This window comes from Ammospiza caudacuta, chromosome 2 (assembly GCF_027887145.1).
Source record: "Ammospiza caudacuta isolate bAmmCau1 chromosome 2, bAmmCau1.pri, whole genome shotgun sequence".
NCBI lineage: Eukaryota > Metazoa > Chordata > Aves > Passeriformes > Passerellidae > Ammospiza > Ammospiza caudacuta.
In genome coordinates, this window is record NC_080594.1 from 91,329,071 (window position 1) to 91,350,585 (window position 21,515).

Sequence of the window (21,515 nt, forward strand, 5' to 3'; positions counted from 1 at the left end):
AGGAGTGACGGCCACACTTCCGGGCTGGTGCCCGAGAAAACGGGCTTAGCCAAGCTGCGGGGAGATGCCTCGCAGGGGGTCACACAGGAGGCTGCCGTGACGACCAGCTCACCCTGTGCCAGGTGCCGCACACCCTCGGGACTCCGCAGGACGCCGCAGGGCTGGCCGGCTCCCGGCTGCCATTCACCGCCTGCGACCCTTTCCGCCGAGCCCGGCCGGGCCGGGCCGGGAATTGCCGGGGGCGTTCCAGGGGCGGTCCGGGGGCGGTCCAGGGGCGGTCTGGGGCCGGTCCGGAGGCGGTCCGGGGGCGGTGGCCGTGGCTCCCGGGCGAGGTGGGGAGTGCTGCCCGCCCGCCCTGGTATTGGAGCGGGCAGGGGCAGCCGGCGGAGAGCGCAGGGAGGTGAGGAAGGGCGGTGGGCGCTGTGGGGACAGTGCCTCGCTCAGTCCCTGAGCTGGGCTGGGCTCGGCTTCCAGTGCCGCCTGCGTGGCGGGGAGGAGAAGGGAGGAGAGGGGAGGGAGGCTGGGTGGGCTGAGGGGTGCAGGCTGGGTCCGGCCGGGCTTTTCCTTCCCGCGTGTCTCCTGCCGCGCCTGGGCCTGTTTGCCTTCCTTGGTTGTGTGGGGAGCGGGACTGGGGGTTCCCCCGGGCCGGCGCCCCCAGGGCGGTCGGGGTGCCCTGGCCAGGTGAGGTGCAGTGCTGATGGCTTCCAGAAAACCAGCTCCAAGCCCCTGGGTTTGTTGCTTTCAGCTGTGTTTTGAGGCCGTGTATATTTCTGCGGGTTGTGTTGCTGCAGTCTCCCAATCTCTGCTGGTTTCTCAGCTTTTATGGCCCCAAATAGCTTCCGTGGAAGTAATTTTTTCTTTTGCTGTTGTGTCTGCTTCCTCGTTGTGTGTCACATTGTACGAGCTCAGGTAGGAAGTGCGATGGACAAGTGAAGGCTGTAGGAGTGCTAACGCTGCCACATTTTTTAAAGTACTTGTAACAGGAAGCGGGATAATGCTTGCCGCAAATCCTCTTGACCTGCTAAAACACCACAAAAACTATTTCTGTATTTATTTATTGCAAAATGATGATCAGACGGGGGCTCTTTATTAACTGCTTGTGTGACAAGAGCAAGATTTTGGGCGAGAGAGATGGCTGTGTCCAAGCCAGGAAGGAGCTGCTGCTCTGGCAGTCCCGGAGCTGTGCTGGTCACAGCCTCGATGGTGCCTGACAGCAGCCTGGGGAGCCACAGCTTGGGAGGAGAGATCCACTAAAAGTTACCGGGCTGAATCAAGGCTCTGGTGTGCTTCCAGCAGCAGCAGCTCTTAGGTTTATACGATTTTCTTCAGGGACCCGAGAAAGCTGCAGGATGTGTTTGTTTTTCTTTTTCAGAAATGCAGCACCGTCCGCTTAATTGACTTGGACCATTTGTACATGTTTAGATCCTTAAAAAACAGGCTAAAAGGTCTTGCACAAAAGTTGCAGAAAAGTATTTTAGAATGCAGGATCCTTAATTCAGATATTTTAATTCACATATTTTATGAGAAATGAGATGCTTATTGCTTATTTCTTGGTATTACTGGTTTCCTCTCTCCTCCTGAGATTAAGACATTATTTTTTTAATACTTTGCATCACTGTTTTTGATAAGTATAATTTTGTCTGTATGAGCTATTCAGGTTCTTTTAAATGCCTCCTATCAGTGTTACTGGATACTTAATTACTTAATTTGGATTTACATAAAAAATGTGTCACATTAAAATTCTCATTGCTTCATATTGACAGGTATCAGGAGTTAAAATGACATAGAAAAGTGTTCAAAGTATGGACTGTGAAATTAACTCCTTCCACTTGATACTGAAAGAAGGTACTGTTTTCAATTTATTTGAATATTGATAAGGCTGCCCTTTTCTCTGGGCTTTGGATACACTCGTTGTCTCCAGTTTGAAGAACTACACTTTCTTCAAGTTCAGGTTTAGAACAGTTAATACTGTCTCAAAGTTGAAGTGCAATTTAGCTTGCAAAGACCTAAATCTTGCAGGCTTCTTTGACTGCATTTTGATGTAGCTTCACCAGAATGCCTTGAATAATGGGATTGTCTTAAAGATACAACTTTTCTGCAGTTTGCAAGATTGTCTGCAAAGGAGACACAAGAACTAAAGTTTGTGGTCATTGTGTCAATGTCCCAATACCCTTATTATAATGCTAATTATTATCTTGCCCTAAATTTAAGTATTTGTTTCCTTTTAGTTGTTGAACCTATCTTACATGATTGCTTGACAGATGTGTAACATTGTGTTGTTTTTGGCAGAAGCTTCTTCTCTGGAAGATACTTGCTAGAATTCTTGGTCAGTCTCTACTGCAAGTTTTGTTGCTCTTTTAAGTCATCACTCTAATGTACAGGGGCATGCTCTTGCTTTTACATTTAGGATGTCTGTAGAAAATTTAGTTTTGTATGCGTATGCTGCTGTCTAAATGACATGTTTTGTAAAATGTTTTTTCCCTTTCTCTGCTTTTTACAGGTAAACTGAAACTCCAAAAGTGATGACCTGCTCATTGGCAAGTTCCAGGAAAAGCAAGGCAACTAAATAAGCACTGTGGTATGAGGATTTAGTCATATAAACTGTCCAAAAGAGCTATTTACCTGGAGGCTGTTATATTAAATTATTGAGTTCTGCACTGTGTGACCCTCACTAATACCCCATCACTTCAGCATATGAAATGCTTCAAAAGAAGGAACTGCTGTGGCTTATTTGTGACTGAAGTGAATTACATTGGATATGAAAGTAAGTCACAGCTTACTTTTTCATGGAATAACTTATCTGCTTCCTGCCATTTGTGGCTGGGTAGAAGGCAAATATTAACTAGGACCTGTGCAATAAATGTTTTGCAATGGACTGCTACATGTGAAACCATCTTGCTTTAGAGTGAGAGGCAGCATCATGCAAAACAATCAAAAGCTGAGGAAAGGCAAGGCCACTGAATGTAGATCTTAGCTTACAATGACTGCCAGAAGGGGAAGGATTTAATTGTTTGTCACCTGGTTGACAGTAGAAAACTTGGGGAATTCTCTGATGACACCTTACCAAAAAAATACTGGTGCATCTCAGAGGGAAGCAGGGCTTGATTAAGGTTCGGAGTTTCATAGAAGCCACTTGTGGGCTATGAGGGCAGTGGTTGTGTGTTCAGTCATGTCTTTGTTGGAGAAAACTGAAAAAAAGACCTGAGGTGTGAATTGAAACTACAATTTATGGACACGTTTTTTTTGTGTCTGACCGCAGCAATTCATATTAGCTGTGGTTTCCACAGATATTTGGCTTTAGATGCCAGTTTTGAGTGGCAGATGACAGTGAAGTTAGAGTATGCTTGTCCTTCTGCAAAGAACTGCAAGTCACTGTTCTTAAAAGCTACCTCAGCTGTATAAGAGCAGTTCAAAGAAGGAAACCTTGTACATCTCTGTGATTGTGATTCCTGAAAGCATTTGGAAAGAAGAGTAAATTAATCAAGCTTGTTTTTAAGTTATGCAGTATAGTTTAAATCACTATGCCAGCATAATTTTTCTTTGCTTGAGGTGTTTTTTTTTTTTTTTTTTTTTTTTTTTTTTTTTTTTTTTGTTTTGTTTTGTTTTGTTTAACTATGCTGGTAAAAGACTATTACACTTATGCAAGAGTTATAAGAGTTATTCTATTGGGATAGTTCTAGTTCCAGGAAAAGTTCTAGTAGAAAGCTGAAAACTGAGCAGCTGTTTGTGAAGCCAAGAGTTGCTGTAGTTGAAATCTTCAGCAACTGGAGCTAAATTACCAAATCCATGTTTTCCCTCCCCAAAATGACTAATGCTTCTTCTGATTTTTTTTTTTTCTTAAGGAGTAATGCAGGGTGCAGAGGGCAGGGCAGCTTGAGCACTCTTACCACACCAATGGAAAAAACTTCTGGTTTGCAGCAAAATATGAGATCAATATTTTTGCTCATTGGTCATCTCATTGTAGTGATACCTCTCTTCAGTGCTGGTAGGTTAAATGCGTTGTTGAAATTGCCATTTTAAAAAAGAAAATCTGCATGAGATGAGTTGTGTGTATTTAGTAGGAAAGAGTTACTGAGAGCAAGTAGTGAGTTTGGGGTTTGTTTTTGCTTTAGCATACTGACAATAGCTGGATGCCTCTGCTGGGTTCACATTTCACTGGGGATGTCATGGACAAATGGAGATAATTTTTTTTTTAATTTAGAGCTCCGAGGCTTTGATTAGCCTCTCCATGTTTCTTATGAGGAAATCCCAAAGTGATTAACTTCCTTGATCTAAGGTTAACTATAGAGTGCCTTCTTCATGAGACATTCTGTGTGTCCAGTCCTGAAAGCAGTAAGACTGAGTTTTCTTTACAATTAAATTAGTAACATTTATAATGATAGGTATAGTATTTCAGTAAGGTTTAAAACTGCATAAGTTAATTATGCTTGTCTTGCTACTCTTGGTATAAGCAGTCTAATACTAATGTGTCTGAATTAGATTGAACTATAAGGAGACCTACTTGGAAGTCTTTAAATGGGAAGGCAGTGATGTTTGAAAGATTAGTGAAGATTTTATTTATTTTGAAATTGAATATGTTAACTTTGTATCTGCACAGCCATTGAGCAAGATTTGTAAAATCAGTTCAACCAGATGTTTTGCAGTTGCATAAAAATTCAGTGTTGGACCAGTCCAACCCCCCTGCCACGAGCAGGGACACCTTTCACTAGACCAGGTTGCTCAAAGTCCCATTCAGCCTGGCCTTGAACATTTCCAGGGATGGGGCATCCACAGCTTCTCTAGACAAATGCATGCAGAAGCTTGAAAGTTTTACAGTCTGCTTTATAGCCAAATGGTCAGCTCAGTTTGTGTTACAGTAATATTCTCCATTAAGTTTTTGTTTGCATGTTTGGCCTCTTGATAACTTCTTGTAATATCTGTCCTTTTTCTCTGATTTTTTTTTTTTTGGCTGGTGTTAAAAGAAATGCTTGCTAAGCTGCATGATTGTGTCCTACCAACTTGTTACACAGGCATAGTTATAAAATCTATGTTTACATTGGCCTTTTCTGTGATGTTTTGAATAATGGGCCTTTTGTTAAAAGTGAAAATGTAGGAAGGATATAATACATTATAGTCAAGACTTACTAATCTAAATACTTCTTCTCTCCAAATTTTTCCCTGATTTGTTTTGGCTCCACAGTCCTAGTGGCAGAATACTGTCATGAGCTCTGCACTGCTGCTGTTTGCATTGTGCTTTACATAGGTAGTATTTACTTTAAGAATCTGGCAATTCTGCAAAAGTACTAGCATGGTTAAATACAAGGACATGACAGGTAAGTTGGGAAGCTTGGAGTTGCCTGATGAATCCCATGGATCTTCTTACACTCTGTTTTGCAATGAGGCTGTTTGACTTGCATGTGCCTATTGCTGGCTACTACAAAGAGGGAAGTTGTGCCTTAAGCTTGTAAAATATGTGATCATGTTCTCAACCAGAAGGTGGTAACAAACAAAAAATAGCCTTGTGATGTTTTAATGGTAAATTGTTACAGAAAGTTTTTCTATTTCTGTGTAACTTGGAATGGGTTTTTTTTATTAATACTTCCCAAATATAAAAGAATAGGAATTAAAAGTACTGATCTTTTTTCATTTTTTTCCTTTTTAACAGAAGGATGCGTTATTTGTGATTACTTTGTGCTTGTTGGAGAGCCTATAGCTATTACTTGTCCAATAATTACATTGCCAGTGCTTCGCTCTGATTACAATTTGACATGGTATAAAAACGGGAGTGCTACAGCAGTGACCACAGAGAGAGATGCCAGGATCCACCAGCAAGAGGGCTTGCTTTGGTTTATTCCTGCTGTGCTGGAAGATTCTGGACTTTATGAATGCAATATAAGGTAAGGAAGGAAACAAGTGGATTGCTAGTGTTTGCAAGTGTGATAATTAATTTGTGAAACTTGAATGTACAAAACTTCTTGTCTTAGGTAAAATGCTTGGATCAGTTGAAAGCGCTGTTTTCACCATGCCTTTAGTTTCTGCATGCTGCCTGTGTTTCTCTGCTATTCCATGCATTTAGTACTACAAAAGTGGTTCATACAGAAGACTCTTTATCTTAAAGCATGACAGTACTAAAAATGGTCTGTGGGGGTGGTTGGTTGCTTTGTTTGTTTTGGATGAAGTGTAAGGTCACAGGAAAATGCCTTAACCTCTTTGGCTTTTCCTGTGTTCAAATTGCTGTTTATACTGACAGAACAGAAGAACGCTGGTTTCTTTGTAGGACAAGGCTAAATGTAGGAATGTTCTAAGAGGAGCAAACAGTGCATTTTATCACCACACAGACTTTCTGGAGAGCCTAGCAACTTTTTGGAAGTCTTACTAGAAACCCACAAGTTAAAAGGCTGAAAACAGTTTTTATGATTTATTTTAAAATATTGCAATTACTGGTCAAAAATGAGAATACATTAAAAGAGCAAAGCAGTGTGTTAGACAGCTTTAGAGACTGAAAATAATGTGTCTCTACTACTACTCAAATAATCTGAGTGAACAGAGAACTAAAAAGGAATAGATTCTTTGAAAAGTATCTATATCTAGCTTTTTTGGTACTTTAAAGCTCTGGGTAGATCAATCTAGCCAAGCACTGGACTTCACTACTGAATTAGGTCATCAAATCTTTTTTGCAATGGCTGAAATTCAATGTGTGCTGAACAGGAAATTAAATTTGGGAAGACATACATGAAATGTTCCTTTCCTCACGGTGTTGCCACAACACACTGAAAATAGCCAATACAGACTTTTCAGGTGGCCTTAAATTTGATTTAGGAGTGTGTAGTTACGTGTACTGGTGTGCATAGAGTTGTGCTGGAGGAGTTTGGGTTGTGAATGATCAGCAAAAACTTCCAATGTCGCAGGCACATTCCTTCACTGGAGTTTACCGGGAAAACCAAAATTGGAAGTCAGAAGACATGTAATCCATTCAAAGCTACTCAGCTGCATAATTGTAATTTAGCCTTTCCTGCTATAGTTTTAGTTACTTGAGGTATGAGATCTGTTCCTGTGGGCACCTCATGTCTTTGGCTTACATAATATCAGTAAAACAAAAAACTTGCTAAGGTTCAGTCATATTAACTGTAAGCAACATTTTGTGCATCAGACACTTAAGCCTTAACTGCAGCTCTGAGAAGTCCTGATGTCCCCTCTCATGCGTCCAGAGCAAATTCCATTTCTGCTCACAACACAAACTCAGAGCTTATTCCCATCTCTTCACCTGGAACAGAGGCTGAGGATGGTGTTTACAAACTAAGGGAATATAGCAGTAGTGTTATAGAGGAAAGGCTAGTAGAGATGCTGAAGTTCCTCTCCCTGACTTGCTAGAAATAATACAGTGTTAATTACATCACTTGTCTGCTGTTCTAATTACAGGAGCCTTAACCACTCTAACAAAAAAACTATAAACTTAACAGTTTTTAAGAACGATAATGGATTGTGTTTTAATGGAAAAATGAAGTTTGAACAAAAAGTGATGAGCACGAATATTGGAAAGATTATATGCCCTGATCTAGAACAATTTAAAAATGAAGAGAATAATCAGCCTGAAGTACATTGGTATAAGGTAACTGAGCATGTATATTTCATATATAAAGATACAAAATGTATTATTTAAAATGTCTTATTAAATTACTGTCAAAAGCAGCTTTTGGACGGGAAGGTTTATTTTCTCTACAGTTTGAGTACGGCATAAGTGTGAATAAGATTTGTGCAATTCTGGTTTATCCTTTGATTATTTTATGTAGATAATAAGTTTTAAAACTTGTATGTTTCTGTAAATAAAAGGCTTTGCATAATTATTTCAGTTTCTCAGAATATTAGGCATTGTTGACCATGCTGTGGTATTCTTATGCTGCTTACTTTGGTTCTGTGAAAATGCTCTGTAGACTGTGCAAGCTTGAAAACATGTATTTTATCTGTTTTAAGGTAAAAATCTAAACAGTTCAACTCCTAATTTTATGCTGGTATTAAAACAGCTACATGGGCCTATACAGGTTGAATAACCTATGTGGAGCACCTATATATCTTTTGACGTGAATAGATTCTCCACTGCTTGCAGGTCAAGGAGGAGAAGAAAGCTTTTTTCCCAGAGTTTGCATTGCCACAGAAATGGGGATATACCCCAACAGCACGAGGCACTGCTACAGCAGCTCTTTAATCACAGAGAAGTAGGGGTGGAGGCATGTGTTCTCATAAACTCTGCTGCATGTGTAATAACTTCTACTGCACATGAGATAGAGAACTGTCAAGCTGTGAACTAAAGCACAGAGTTTTAAAACTTAAAGGGTTGGCTGCAGTGATTTTTTTGAAAGTGCAAATGAGCAAGGTGTTATCAGACTTTGTTAGACTGGAGTAATGCTTGGAAAAGAATCCACATTATGGCTTTCAAAGAACTCAGTGTTTGCCAAATATTTTAATGATCAGTAGAGTACAGTAAATGCTTTGTCAGATTTTTTTAGTTCCCTTTAAGTCACAGGTACCTTTGGTGTGTTTAGGAGTGTAAACCTGGATTTCTTGAAGACAAGCGACTTCTTTTGGCAGAGGGTGAAAATGCTGTCTTGATTCGTAATGTAACTGTGCAAGACAGAGGAAACTACACATGCCAGATGGTGTACACATATATGGGAAAACAATTTAATGTTTCAAGAACCATAAGTCTGGAGGTTAAAGGTGAGTGCATGAGGTTATTCTCTTTTTGGGTCTGCTGTAAACATCTGTATGCGGGCATAAGATATTTGGCAAGCTACTTTTCAGATCTGTGAAATTAGAGTTGCAAGTCTTCTTTAATTTATTCCTGAACATAAAATTGAAAGGCAGTGTGGCATGTTGCTACCCTTGAGCTTTGCTTTTGAGGAAAAGAATTGTCATGGGGAAATGAGTAATGCAGGGTTAGGAATGAGAATTAGAAGAAAGCAGTGGTTCCTGGGGTGGAGGTATTGCTTTTGCCAAAACAAATACTGCACCAATAAAGTAAATAAACTTAAAAATAGAAGATTTTTTTCCTGAGACTATCACAGCAAATGACCTGCTTGAAGCCCTGTTGGTAAACTTGCTTCTCCGTTGATGGGAAAGGAGATGTGATAAGCTGTATAAATAATAAAAAAGTTAATAAATATTCCTCTGGAAGGGGTTGGCTTACTGTTGGCACTTGGTTGAGCTTTTCTGCTGTCACTCTGTCAGTGGTGTAATTTATTGCACTTACCATTGTGATTATGTCTTTGTGGGCAATGTTGCTGGTGACCTGACTTGTAACATGATAAAAGTCCTATCAGAATAGTTGTCTGGAGAGACAGGTCCATCTTTTTAGGTTAAACCAAAATTCTGACTTTATATAGGAGATATAAGAACAGTGAGTTGTTTGCAACAAATCTGTACATCTGCAGAATGATACGATTCCAGCCCAGTTTGTGTTTTTTTAAAGCTTTTATTTAAAAAAATATTCATCTTATCCAGGAAGTAATTGATACAACCCTTTTCCTCTTCCTTATCCATCTCCGAAGAAGTTAACTGCGTTTTTTGGTTTTGTCTTTGTTTGTTGGTTTTGTGCTACTTTCATGTCTGCTGCCAGTAAATTTGAGATTTTTTTTAAAGCATTTTAAAGTTGGATTTTTTTCTGTTACCTTGGAAGCTAAAATAGAGTAACTTGGAGAGAGTAGAGCAAATATCTTATAAGACATTTGTGTTGTAAATTTGAAACTTGTAGTAAGTATGGCACTACAATAATACCAAATAATAAAACCAAACCCACTGTAAAACCAAAACTATTGTCAGTTGAACTAAGTTGTGGATCTTTTCCTGCCTGAAGTTTTTATTTTTCTTTATTTTGGTTAGAAAAACCACTGCAGATGCAACCAGAGTTTATTTATCCAAGGAACAATACAATTGCAGTAGAACTTGGTAAGTAGTGACTATTTAAGAGATCATTAACTTTAATGAAACAAATAAACTCCTGATCTTTTTGAAAAGATATGTGAACAGTTCCACAGACTTGAGCAAGACTGGGAGATAAGTATGTGGATTGAGAATATCTGGTAGATAGAGGATAGATAATAGAACGTGCTTCCCACAAATAATTTGTGGGGGAAGGTAACTGTGCCTAAGATTGGAGTCTCTTGACTCCAATCTTAAGAGTTGTGCAGGATGCATTTATTTATTTTCTGTTATTTCCATCTATCCTTTTTACCATTTCTCAGTGTTTGTGTCTTGATGTATCCTCAGTATCTGTGGAAATATGACTTACGTCCATGTAGCACGTTAGGATGATTAGCAGTTGACCCATTCAGTAGCTCATTTTCTTCCTGTATGTTTACCGTCTCCCTTCCCTCTCCACAAACTGGATTTTATTCCTTGTTTTAGGGTAATACAAATTTTGGATACTGATGTTTTGTCAAACAGTGAGCTGCTAGTTGATGCATATCCCAGGTACTGTTTATCTTGGAAATTTATTAAATAAGATATTCTGGGTATAAAGAATAACTTCCTCACAGAGAGGACAGCTGGGCAGTGCAGCAGGCTGCCCAGAAAAAGTTGCGATGTCTGTATTTAGAGGTTTTAGAGCCTGCTTGAATAAGTCTCTGAGCAGCCTGATCTGACCTCAGAATCAGACCATACTTTGAGCAGGAAATTGGATTCCTGCTCAAAGTTCCTCGCTTTCAACCTCAATTGTTCTGTAATTCTCTGGGCCAAATGTATGGTGCTGCAGTCTTTTCCCAAGCAAAGTTACATGTGTTTAAAGTGCACCACATATCAGACAGTTGTGTTCCACTGACAAAGTCCAGAAGAATGAGATTTGAGCTGCTTAAACTGAATTTTTTAAAATCATTTTGTACCAAAGGGGGCAGTTTCAAACAAAATATTTTATTTAAAAGGGCATTAACTGATTTTGGAGAAGTGTGATTGGCTATTTACTAGAATTTTTTAGTACAGGAAACAGTTTTGTAATAATTTGAGGAATTAGATCTTTAGAGAAGCTCTGAGCAAAGGTTGCATTTGGACTCTAACACCACATGGGAGGTCAGGCCAGAGCATTGTGGATTATTTTTATGTGCATCACCCTCATGGAATCTCACATAACACATCTACTTTTGCTGTTGCTTTTTCTGACATTGAGCCTGTAAATTGTGTGCAGCAGTTGTTGTTTTCTCTTATTAAAGCTTTATGTTTCTTTTTGTGTCATGTGAAACATTTTTGTTTATCCCAAATTGTAACTTTCAGTATATATGGTGTTAAATTGGACAGCACTGAAACACTAGTGGGTTTTGTGTGTGTGTGTTTAAGGTTGTTTGGGAGTTTTAGTGGTTTTTTTTGTTCTGTTCTTTTCTTTTTGGCCTCAATAGCTTATGAAAAATACTTATTCTGAAGTGCCAGGTTTTGGTGAGGATTGGTATATTTTGATTAGAACTGTGATTGTGCTTTAACAGAAATTATGTTCTTGCAAAGTCCAGAAGGCTTTGTTTTAAACAGTGAGAATATTCAGGATCTGATACCATAAGTATTGCTTTAAAAGCTTACAGTCCTGTGGTTTTCAGATGGTTATTTAATTCTGTTGAAATAATCTAGAATCACTCAGCAGCTCCTTCTTTTCTGGTAATTGTATCTTCTCTGTCTTCGTTACAAAAAATACATGCCTGAAAAACTTTCAGTTCTTTCACTGTTAAGGGGATTTGTTCACCAGATTTTTGATGAAACAGGGAGACTTTCCATAGTAATTATTTTACCTCACACAACCCTGATTTTTGTGTGAAAACTTGACTTTTTCTTTGTAACTGTAACTGTGGAAAAAATGAAGTAATGTTACAGTCGGACTTCCCTGTACTGTATCTCCCACTCATGAAAGTATCATGTAAGTCTCATCCCCAGTTTTGGCTGGTAGTTATCTCATTTAATTCAGAAAATTTCTTAGTGATGCAGCCTCTATTCAGGAGGAGTGTGATCTGCAGGCTCTTAAATTTACTGAAGGCAGTGTTAGGGTTTTTTTTCAATGCTTGATAGCATTTCCTGAGCAATTTATTAGTCCAGGGGCTGGCTGTGACACTCAGCCTGAGTCATTAAGACTGTGTTATAGGACAACTTGTTTAGACTCCTTATTGTAGACTTTGGTCCATATTTGTTACAGCTTGGACACAGCATTAATTAAAAGTTGTGCTGGTGTATTGTTAGGTGCTTTGAACCACCTAGGATGAGCAAACCTTGATTGCTTTACAGACATTAGAGTAATAGCCATAGATGAGACTAAAAGGAGACTCCAGCTACAAAGTGGGTTTATTGGGATTACTGAGATCTACAAATGATTCCCTATTACACGAACACATCGGGGGGACACTTCTTAAAGGAATTTGAGATTTGGTTTTGTTTGTTTTAAAATGACATTGCCATTCAAATATTCAGTATTGTCTGTCCAGTACCTTCAATGAGGTACTGGGGGAAAAAATAAAACCTCCTATTGCATGTCTGGCTGTGGGGCAGAATCTCTAAGCAGCTGCATGAGCACTTGTATGGAAACAGCTATATGATTTTTGAATGAGAAGTGGCAGAAGGTGGTGTAGAAACTTAACTACATTCATGAATGTGTGAGCATGGAATGCTTGAGGGGATTTTTTTGAATAATTTTGCAGTGCACTAAACCACATCTTAAAAAAAATTAATTGTTGTGGTAGAAGGACATGAGGGAAGAGATCGGGGAGCATCTCTGATTTCTGTGTGAACTCTTGTTCCAGTAACTGCTTTCCATGTGAGCTAAAGGTTTATTCCATACTTTTGTTAGAGACCATCCCTTGGTGGAAGCATCTAGATCTGATGCGGTTCTAGGAAATGAAAGACTAAGATCTTTACATAGGCCAGCTGAGAGAGCCCACCTTCTGCTATCAAATCCTAACTTCCATGAGTAAAATACAGAAGGAAAGGAATCCAAGAAAGCTGCTTGCCTTCCTGTACATGGAGCTCGCTGAGGTACATTGGCAATAAATACATTTTGCAAATTGGCTTGCTTAATACTGAGGTGTTCTGTAAGATCTGGACTCTTGGTGGCAGAGGAGCTGAGTGACAGGTGAGCTTGCTCTGGAGTTAAAGTGTGATAATATTCAGAAACCATCCCAGTAGACAGTGCTGGGCAAAAGATCCTGATTCGGTGTAAAGATATGCAAGGTCACTAAGAATGGGATTCAGCTCCCAGATGTAGGTTGTCTGCACATGGGTATGTGCATATGATCTGAGGTCCTTAACTCAGGCCAGTATCAGCAGGAGCTCCATTCAGTTGCCCACACAAAGAGTGCTGTTTTGGGTGGTCTGGCTACTCTAGCAGTGTGGTTTTCTTGAAGATCTGGAGTCCTGTCTGACAACTCCATATGGATACCTTGGATGCTTGAGAGCATCTCAAATGTGAGATGCTCTCAGATGCACATGCAACTGATTCGAGCCAGTGGAGTCTGGAGAGTCATTCAGTTAAGGTATCTACTTTAATGTGAGTGGACTTCAGCAGAGATGAATTCTGTTACTAGCTTAGACACCTAGCTTGTATGTAGATGTGAATATTCAGACACTTACATTTAGGGTGGAATTTATACCCAGATTGTAGACACCCAAATTTGAATTACAAATGGATGAGTTTTAAGGACTTTACTTTTCATAAAGTAAGTAGGTTTCTTTTATATCCCTCCTTTTCCCAGCTATTCCCTCATCACTTGATTCTGTTCCTATTACAAGACTTTCAGTTTCTGTGTTTACATTTGTTTTTTTGTAGGCTCTCATGTAGTTATGGAGTGTAACGTATCAAGTGGCATAAATGGCTTGATTCCATTCTGGCAAGTTAATGATGAGGATGTTGATATCTTTGATGAAACCTACAGGGAACAGTTTTATGAGTAAGTATCCTTATACATTGAATTTGTAGTGCATATGTAGGTGAAGTAATCTGCAGTAATGTGCAGGGAATTCAATATCAAGTTGAATACTAGTCAAATGCCACTAGTCATTGAAAGGCTGATTAGAAGTCTGTATCAAACACAAGTATGTTCTTATTGCTTGGTTTTAAAAAATTACATTTTATTATAGATACTGTGTCTGATACAAATAGAATGAAACAATCATGTAGATTTTTATAATACTATCGTGAAATACAATTTTGTAATACTTAGTTATGTATTTTTTCCTTATGTGATTTTTTTTAATAGTACCTTAAAGCCTGTCCTCTTATCATTAATCTGGGAAGGATATATTGTTCCAAAATAAAAAGTCACCCAACTTACTTTTATTTGTGAAAATGGTCCTTTTTAAAGTACAGACACAGCTGCTAATCCTCAAGAGCACAAGGCAGAAACTCTTGTTGCAGGACATTTAGGTTCCAATGTTTGACTACCCTGAAGTAAAAAAGTGTTCAGGTGGAATTTCAGATGGGGAAGTCATTCAATTTGTGTTCATAGCCTCTTGTCCAGTCAGTAGGCACTACTGAAAGGAGCCTGGCTCCCTCTTCTCCACTCTTTCCTCCCATCAGGTATTAACTCACATTGATGAGTTCCATCCCCTGCCCCCAAACCTTCTCTTCTCCAGGCTGAGCAGTCCCTGCTCGCTTGTATGACAGATGCTCCAATTCCTTATCTGTCACATCACTGAACATAACTTGCTCCAGCAAATCCATTCATCTCTTGTACTAGGCAGCCCAAAACTGGCCCTACACTCCAGGTGTGACCTCACCAGTGCTGAAAATCACTGAAGGATCATTTCCCTTAACCTGCTGGCAGTGTATTTCCTAATGCAGTCCAGGATGCCTGGGATCTGGTTATTCCTGCTCATATGAAGGATTTGCATTTTGCTTTGAACTTCATGAGTTTTTTTTTTTCATTTGTCCATCCTGTCATGGTTCCTCTGGATGCTGGCTGTTGTATCAGACATCCCTCTGAGTTTTGTGTCACCTGCCAAACTGCTAATGGCGCACTCTGTCCATCTTGGGGGGGAAACTCAACAAACTCAACCCCAAAAAAACCTGAAACAAACTAATCCCAGTATGTTTTTAGTTCATGAAATTGTTAGTTACAGAAGTATATTTACTGTGCTTCACTAGCTTCTTAGTTTTATAAAGATAAAAAAATTAATGTCTTTGTATTATTGGATAGATGAATCTGTCTCATATTCAGCATAGATATGCAGCTATGTACAGATGTTTTCCTTGTACCTTTTCTTATGACAGAGAGGGCTTGCCTCATGGACTTGCTGTATCTGGAACAAAATTTAACATTTCAAAAGTGACATTAAAGGACTATGCTCATAAGTTCTTCTGCCACTTCATATATGGTTCTCAACAATTTACAGCCTACATCAAATTAGAATACCCAGGTAAGAGATCTCTTCTTGATAAAATGGTGATCATTGACTTACTTGTCAGTTAGTTTAACCATGCCCTACTTAGAATTAAAGCTGTATGATGTACTTTTATGCAAAATGGGCAGTGCATCTCAGTACCTTTCTTTGTGAATTTTTTTCTCACATTCTTAGCAAAATAAAAGAAAACAGTGCTTTTGATTTGCTTTGTCTTCTCTCATTCAGTATTTTGGGCCTGGAAGTGAATATGAGCTCTAATTTGTTACATGACTGTAATTTCTTCTGATAAAGATTATCAGGGTAGGATTTAACTTCAGAAATTCTTTAATGCATTGACTAAAACATGCAGTTTGTGGGGGGGGTTTTAAGGACAGTAAATGGGTAGGTTCACTGACAGGTCATTGAAGGCAGAGACAATGGAATGCTAGTTGGTCTGGGGAGATTAGGTGAGGAAAGCACCTCCCCACCTTTCCGACTTCCTTGCTTTGCAACTGATAGAATTTTGTACAAGAATTCTCATTCTGCTGCTGTGCTGGGTTATATGTCAATATTTTATTTTGGTGTTTCAGCTGAAGAGGAGCCTCATTTATCATTTTTTCTCTGAAAGATAAAAGTAGGCTTATCAAATAACAATAATGTCAGAAAGGATAAATTAAATAGTTTGTCCTGTTCTTTCACTCTTTTTAAAACAGAAGTATTTTAATGATTAAACAATTTTGTATAATCCTTGTCTTTCCCTGGTTCTAGCTTATAGTTGTATTTGTTTTCTTTCCTATTCTGTGCTGCTGCAGCTCGAAACATCCAGGGGTACTTAATTGGAGGAGGAGTTTCCTTGGTATTTTTAGTGTTTTTTACTCTCTTTATCTACAAGATCTTCAAAATTGATATTGTGCTTTGGTATCGGGACTCCTGTCATCCTTTCCTGGGGAAAAAAGGTATGTTTATGTAACAGTGCTGAGTGTTGTTTTGAGCTCCCACCTTTACTTGCAAAGCAGTGAGTTACTCTCATGGATCATGATTGGTCTTCCTTGGGGTTTTTGAAAGGATAATACTGTTTTTAGGATGTTTAGAATTAATTCAGATGACAAAAGCCAGGAAAAAAAATCAGCAACTTCCCAGGAATCCAGAACTATCATTTCTTTTCCTGAAGACCCACCCTAGTGGTTTGAATACTGCTCTGACAGCAATTTTTCAGATCACTTTTAATTACTGTTGTTACAGAAAGCAATAATACATTAGAAGTGTTATGTGTTTTTTATTTTCTATAGATGAAACAGGGAAAATATAACTTGGTGTTGTTTTCTGTTTAAAGCCACTTTTGATTATTTTACTTTCTGGAAATTTTGCTTTCCTGGCATTCAAAAAATGTTGATAAGGGTGTTGTCTATGAGAGTATGCTGAAGTATGGGTAATTTCCAGCCATCTGAGAGGAGATACTTTCTGTTTCTCTAGCCATGTATCTTGTGGAGGTATTGATATTCCCTTAGATTTACTTCAAAGTCTTCTAAATTATGTCTTTCTGAAAAGTTTGATCAAAAATATCCAAAACAGTTCAGATCTTGAAATTTGACACTTAATTTGTTTTTGTTGTCATGTCTAAGTGGTTGCTGTGGTTGAAACTCCAGGTTGCAACACCACCTATGAGTATGATGGCAAATGGAATTTTAAGTATCAGTTTTACCACTGGGTCCACTGTTTTTCAAATAATTCAGTGATGACTTTTTTATTTTGGGTTCAAAAGAGAAAGTTTCAACCTGATTTTTCAGGTCTCTTTTGCCTATTCAGATTCAGTATCCTGAATTCTATAAGGCCTGATCCTACAAATATTTCAGGTTTTGTATAATCCTATATGCTTAGCTAATATAGCAGGATTAGGACCTAAAACGGTGATTCAGGTAAGGGAAACCCCCCCAGAGTTTAGAGATGTTGCTTGTTTGCTTGCTTGCTCTTGTATCTTTAGAATTTATTTTTATGGAAGTTCTATTGTTCACTCCTTAGTTTCAGATGAGAAGATCTATGATGCTTATGTTCTGTATCCAAAGAACAGAGCAAGCTGCTTGTATTCATCAGATATTTTTGCCCTGAAGATACTGCCAGAGGTCTTAGAAAGGCAGTGTGGATATAAGCTCTTCATACTTGGGAGAGATGATTTACCAGGAGAAGGTAAGTTAGCTGAAGACAAATTTGACTTTTCTTGTTAACCTGGAAATAGAACTGAGAAACAAGCAGTCAGATGGGAATATAAATCTCTCTCATCATCAAATGAACTTTTTTTTTTTTTTTTTACAGTTGAAGGATTTTGGTAGTGGTTTGAGAAGGAAGGGTTCCCTGAGAAGTAGAATCTAAAGTGCTGCTTAAATTTTTCATCTTGGAAAAAATGCAGTAGTCTGTTCTCAGGGTTTAGCCATGGGGTTTTTGTGTGATATTTACCATATTTCACTGTTTGTGATTTAACTGACTGGAATGCCATTGATGGGGGGAATCTTTTTTTTCTCTTCCACTTACTGGAACAAAACCAGTTGAGCACATCAGAAACAGATTGTTTAAGGTAAAAAGCTCCTGTGGTTCTGGAACTTGGGTTTTTTTTTTTTGCATTTGTACCTATTATGGTAATAAAATGGCATTAGAAAGATAGTTGGTAGCTCTTCTCTGTTCCTGCAAAACATCTAGACTCTGATGAGGTCAGACTGTGTTGCATTGGCCAGATTTCTATGGTAGGCCAACCCAAGGTAACTGCTTGCATGTTCATATCCTCTCCCTATTTTGATGTAAAGTGTGTCAGCTTAAATATCAAACAGTTGATGAATCAGCTGCAGAATACTGGTAACAGAAAATAGAAATGTAAAACCTTAATTTTGCACAACCTTTTTCTCTACAGCTGTGATCAGCGTTGCTGATGAAAAAATCCGTCAAAGTAGGAGAGTGATAATTGTCTTGGTACCAGAGCCCTCCTGTTACAGCATTCTGGAAGATGAGTCTGAAAAGCAGCTAGCCATGCATAGTGCTCTTATCCAAGATGGCATTAAAGTAATTCTCATTGAACTTGAAAAAATACAAGATTATGCAACCATGCCAGAATCCATCAGATATGTTAAGCAAAAGCACGGGGTTATCCGATGGAAAGGGGACTTTTCAGAAAGGTCCCACTCAGCAAGAACCAGGTTTTGGAAGAAAGTGCGCTACCAGATGCCATCTAGAAAAAGTGGCTCTTTATCACAATTGCATTTGTTAACAAAAGACTTGAATGTTCCTTAAATAACAAATGAGAAATGACACTTAATGACTGATTCAGTTCACACAGTTGGTGATGGATTCACTGAAGGTCTCATGTATCTGTTTTGTGCAATCTCATCCAGATTTACTGGAGTGAAGGTACTACAGTTTCATCTACAGATGTGAATTTTTTTGCTTCTGGCTGGATCAACAGAACACTGTGAAATATCATCAGTAGCACATGTAGGAAGTACACAATTACTTTTACAAGAATGATTTTGTGAAATTCCCTTGTATTAAAAAATGAAAGGACAAAAAATTGTCAAAAACTTGAAGCCAATGAAGAAAATTTGATTTTTTTCCCTGCAATTAAAGTTTCAATATGAAGGGAATTACACTAATTATTGTTGTGATATTACATAAGGTGCATGGCTGGTGCCAGTAAATGTTTGTTTCTTTTTTTTTTTTTTTTTTTTAATGAAATGACACAAACATTTTCTTTGTTACAAGTTTATTTGCCTTGTTCAGTTTGCGGAAAGATAAATCCCCATGTTACTGCATCAGTGTGTTATCATCCAGGAGAATTCACAGAATTCACATCCAGGAGAAAAGGTAAGAGAAATCCAGCCCTCTAAAAAAGTGCTGTAGAACCTGACAAAGCTTAAATACTCTTCCCTGATCTCTTTTACATGTGAAAGATCAGTGCCATTTTTAGTCACTTGTCACATGCAGATATTGTAAAAATACCTTTGCAATCTGTATCGAGTCAAAAAATTAATCTCCAGAGAACTTTTTCTTTCCAGTTAAATGGCTTAATATATTTATTTACCCAAGTGGAACAACTGGCTAATGACACAGAGTCTGTCATGGGAGGTACAGGATGATTGACTTAATCCACCTTACCTTAAGGACCATATCAAGGGGCAGAGAGAGAGAGAGATGCCCCTGTGTTACTCCCTGCAGCTGCTTGCTTTTCTCCTTTCCCTCTGCTCTGATATGTAAGGAATCTGAGATGATTGTGTGCTGAGGGCTGCAATCACAACTTTCCAAACAAAAGGGAAAGGAAGTTGTGTAAAAAGGTTGAATCGTTTCTCTTTCATATTAAAATATTTTTAATAGTATTTTGTATGCCCGAAGTGTTAACTCTAAAGTTATGTTTTACTTGTAGGCAGTGATGTAGTTTGCAATGATTAGTTCTTTTTTTAGGGAAGGGAATTAATTTTAATAATTAGAAAAAATCATCAGACCTCTTTAATGCTATGTTTATAGCTATTCATTTTATAGAAACAGGAGATGAGAGCCAAATTCCCCATGTAATTTCAGTCTGTCCTTGAACGTTATGCTTTTAGGTTGTGAGATCTTGTTGTATAGGGAAGCCTCAGGAACTGACTGTTACTGCTGCTTGCGACTCTGAATTTTTGTGTCCTGTCAGCTTCTTTCTTGCAGCACCTTTTGCTCTCCTCCCATTCAAACTCCAACCTATATTTTCTCTTGCAGCTCCTTTATCTTCAAACAAACAACTTGCTTTTGTGTCAAACTCCATCACTTTCCAAGCTCTGATTGAAGGCTCTTGCTAATAGAGTATTGGGCAGAAATTTTCCCTCTGGTATCTCCACTTGTTTGTCTGAAAAAAATTTTGTTCTGCAACCTTCAGAATTCATCTATTCATTTACACACCTCAGTGTTGGCTTTTCTTCTTTCATGGCTCAAGCAATTTTCTTATGCCTCCATACTCAACCAAACAAAACTGCTCTGGCTGATAAGTGACAAAACCAGTGGAAGTAAGTTCTTTTCACAACTAAATTAAGTGCGTGCTGGAAACTAGAAACAGTGCTTTTGAGAGACAGTGCCTTCTGAGCTTTGTGAGTTGTGTGTGTTTGGCAGAATAGAATAAGAATCTCTTAATTTCAAGAGGAAGGGGGAAAGTGCATCTGAAATGTCAGACTAATTCAAACTGTTATGGTACTGAGGTGTTTTATTGATGAATGTCATGTATGTACAGACCTATGCAGATGCTTATAGTCTTCTCCCATTCTGTGTTTTAGTCACAAGAGAAGTGTCAAGGGACGATCAGTCCTAGTCACGAAGTGCCACATTTACTTAGCTGTTCATGCAGTCTGCCTTCTTAAATGGTGTGTGTTCTGTGGCAGCCTGTTGTAGGGTAAAAGAGCTTTGAGATCTGTCTGAAGCTGCTGAAAACCATCTGAACAAGGCTAATTGTTACGGTTCACACTGATAGAAAAATCAAATAGGACAGAAACTCTATGGTTTGGTCACAAAACTCTTCTTTAAGAAGATCTCTGTATCAAATGTGAGGACCAGACACTGACATTATGGTATTTGTACTCTGAGAACTAGGATGTAACACTGACTTTGTGCTTTCGCCTTGACAGCTCAGTCATGCAGAGCAGCCAACAGAGTTCCAGCGACCTCAATCCTTCTAATTATCTCTGCTGACTGGAACAGATTGAAAGGAGAACTGCTACTTGTTATTCCCAACTCTAGGAATGGAAGGTTATTTTACTGAGCCAAAATAGTGGTTTTTAAAAAATACTTGTTCCTCTTGATATATTTATAAAAATAATGCTGAAGTTTTCGTGTGTGTTATGTAAAGGCACTTTGAGGAAGAGTTCATTTTAAAATTTAATAAAGGCACTACATATTTTTTTCATACACACTGCTGTTTATTTTGCCCTCTTTCTCCACTAAAGCATACTGAGAATGGACAATACTGAGAATGGACAAAATCAAGCAGCAGCTGTGATTCAGTGGCTTAACAAGACAGCTATGACAGATCTTCATTCAGGCTGCTGCCGGTCCATCTGGCTGTGCTACAACACTAGCACAAACCACCTCACCCTACTGGACAAAGAGAGGCTGTGAGCTTGGCTTTGCTCTCTCTGGTACTCTCCTTGCAGCAAGGTGAAGCTAGAGCAGCCCCAAGGCTGCTGCATTGCTCTCTGGGA

At 38.7% G+C, this 21,515-nt stretch overlaps 1 protein-coding gene across 2 annotated transcripts; it reads left to right on the forward strand.

The window, feature by feature from the left end:
* The first annotated feature begins 310 nt into the window (after positions 1 to 310).
* LOC131572165 (interleukin-1 receptor type 1-like) lies at positions 311 to 21,218 on the forward strand. 2 transcript variants are annotated; one of them, XM_058825170.1, is made up of 15 exons: positions 311 to 400; positions 1,764 to 1,845; positions 2,501 to 2,764; positions 3,843 to 3,985; positions 5,645 to 5,876; positions 7,399 to 7,588; positions 8,520 to 8,694; positions 9,856 to 9,921; positions 13,763 to 13,883; positions 15,206 to 15,351; positions 16,128 to 16,271; positions 17,335 to 17,499; positions 18,215 to 19,161; positions 20,047 to 20,330; positions 20,943 to 21,218. In XM_058825170.1, the coding sequence occupies exons 4-13, from the start codon at positions 3,895 to 3,897 to the stop codon at positions 18,589 to 18,591; spliced, it is 1,707 nt and encodes a 568-aa protein (XP_058681153.1). In that variant the 5' UTR covers positions 311 to 400; positions 1,764 to 1,845; positions 2,501 to 2,764; positions 3,843 to 3,894; the 3' UTR covers positions 18,592 to 19,161; positions 20,047 to 20,330; positions 20,943 to 21,218. The 2 variants fall into 2 exon arrangements, with proteins under 2 accessions (XP_058681153.1, XP_058681154.1); XM_058825171.1 differs by lacking the exon at positions 20,047 to 20,330.
* Positions 21,219 to 21,515: the final 297 nt, after the last annotated feature.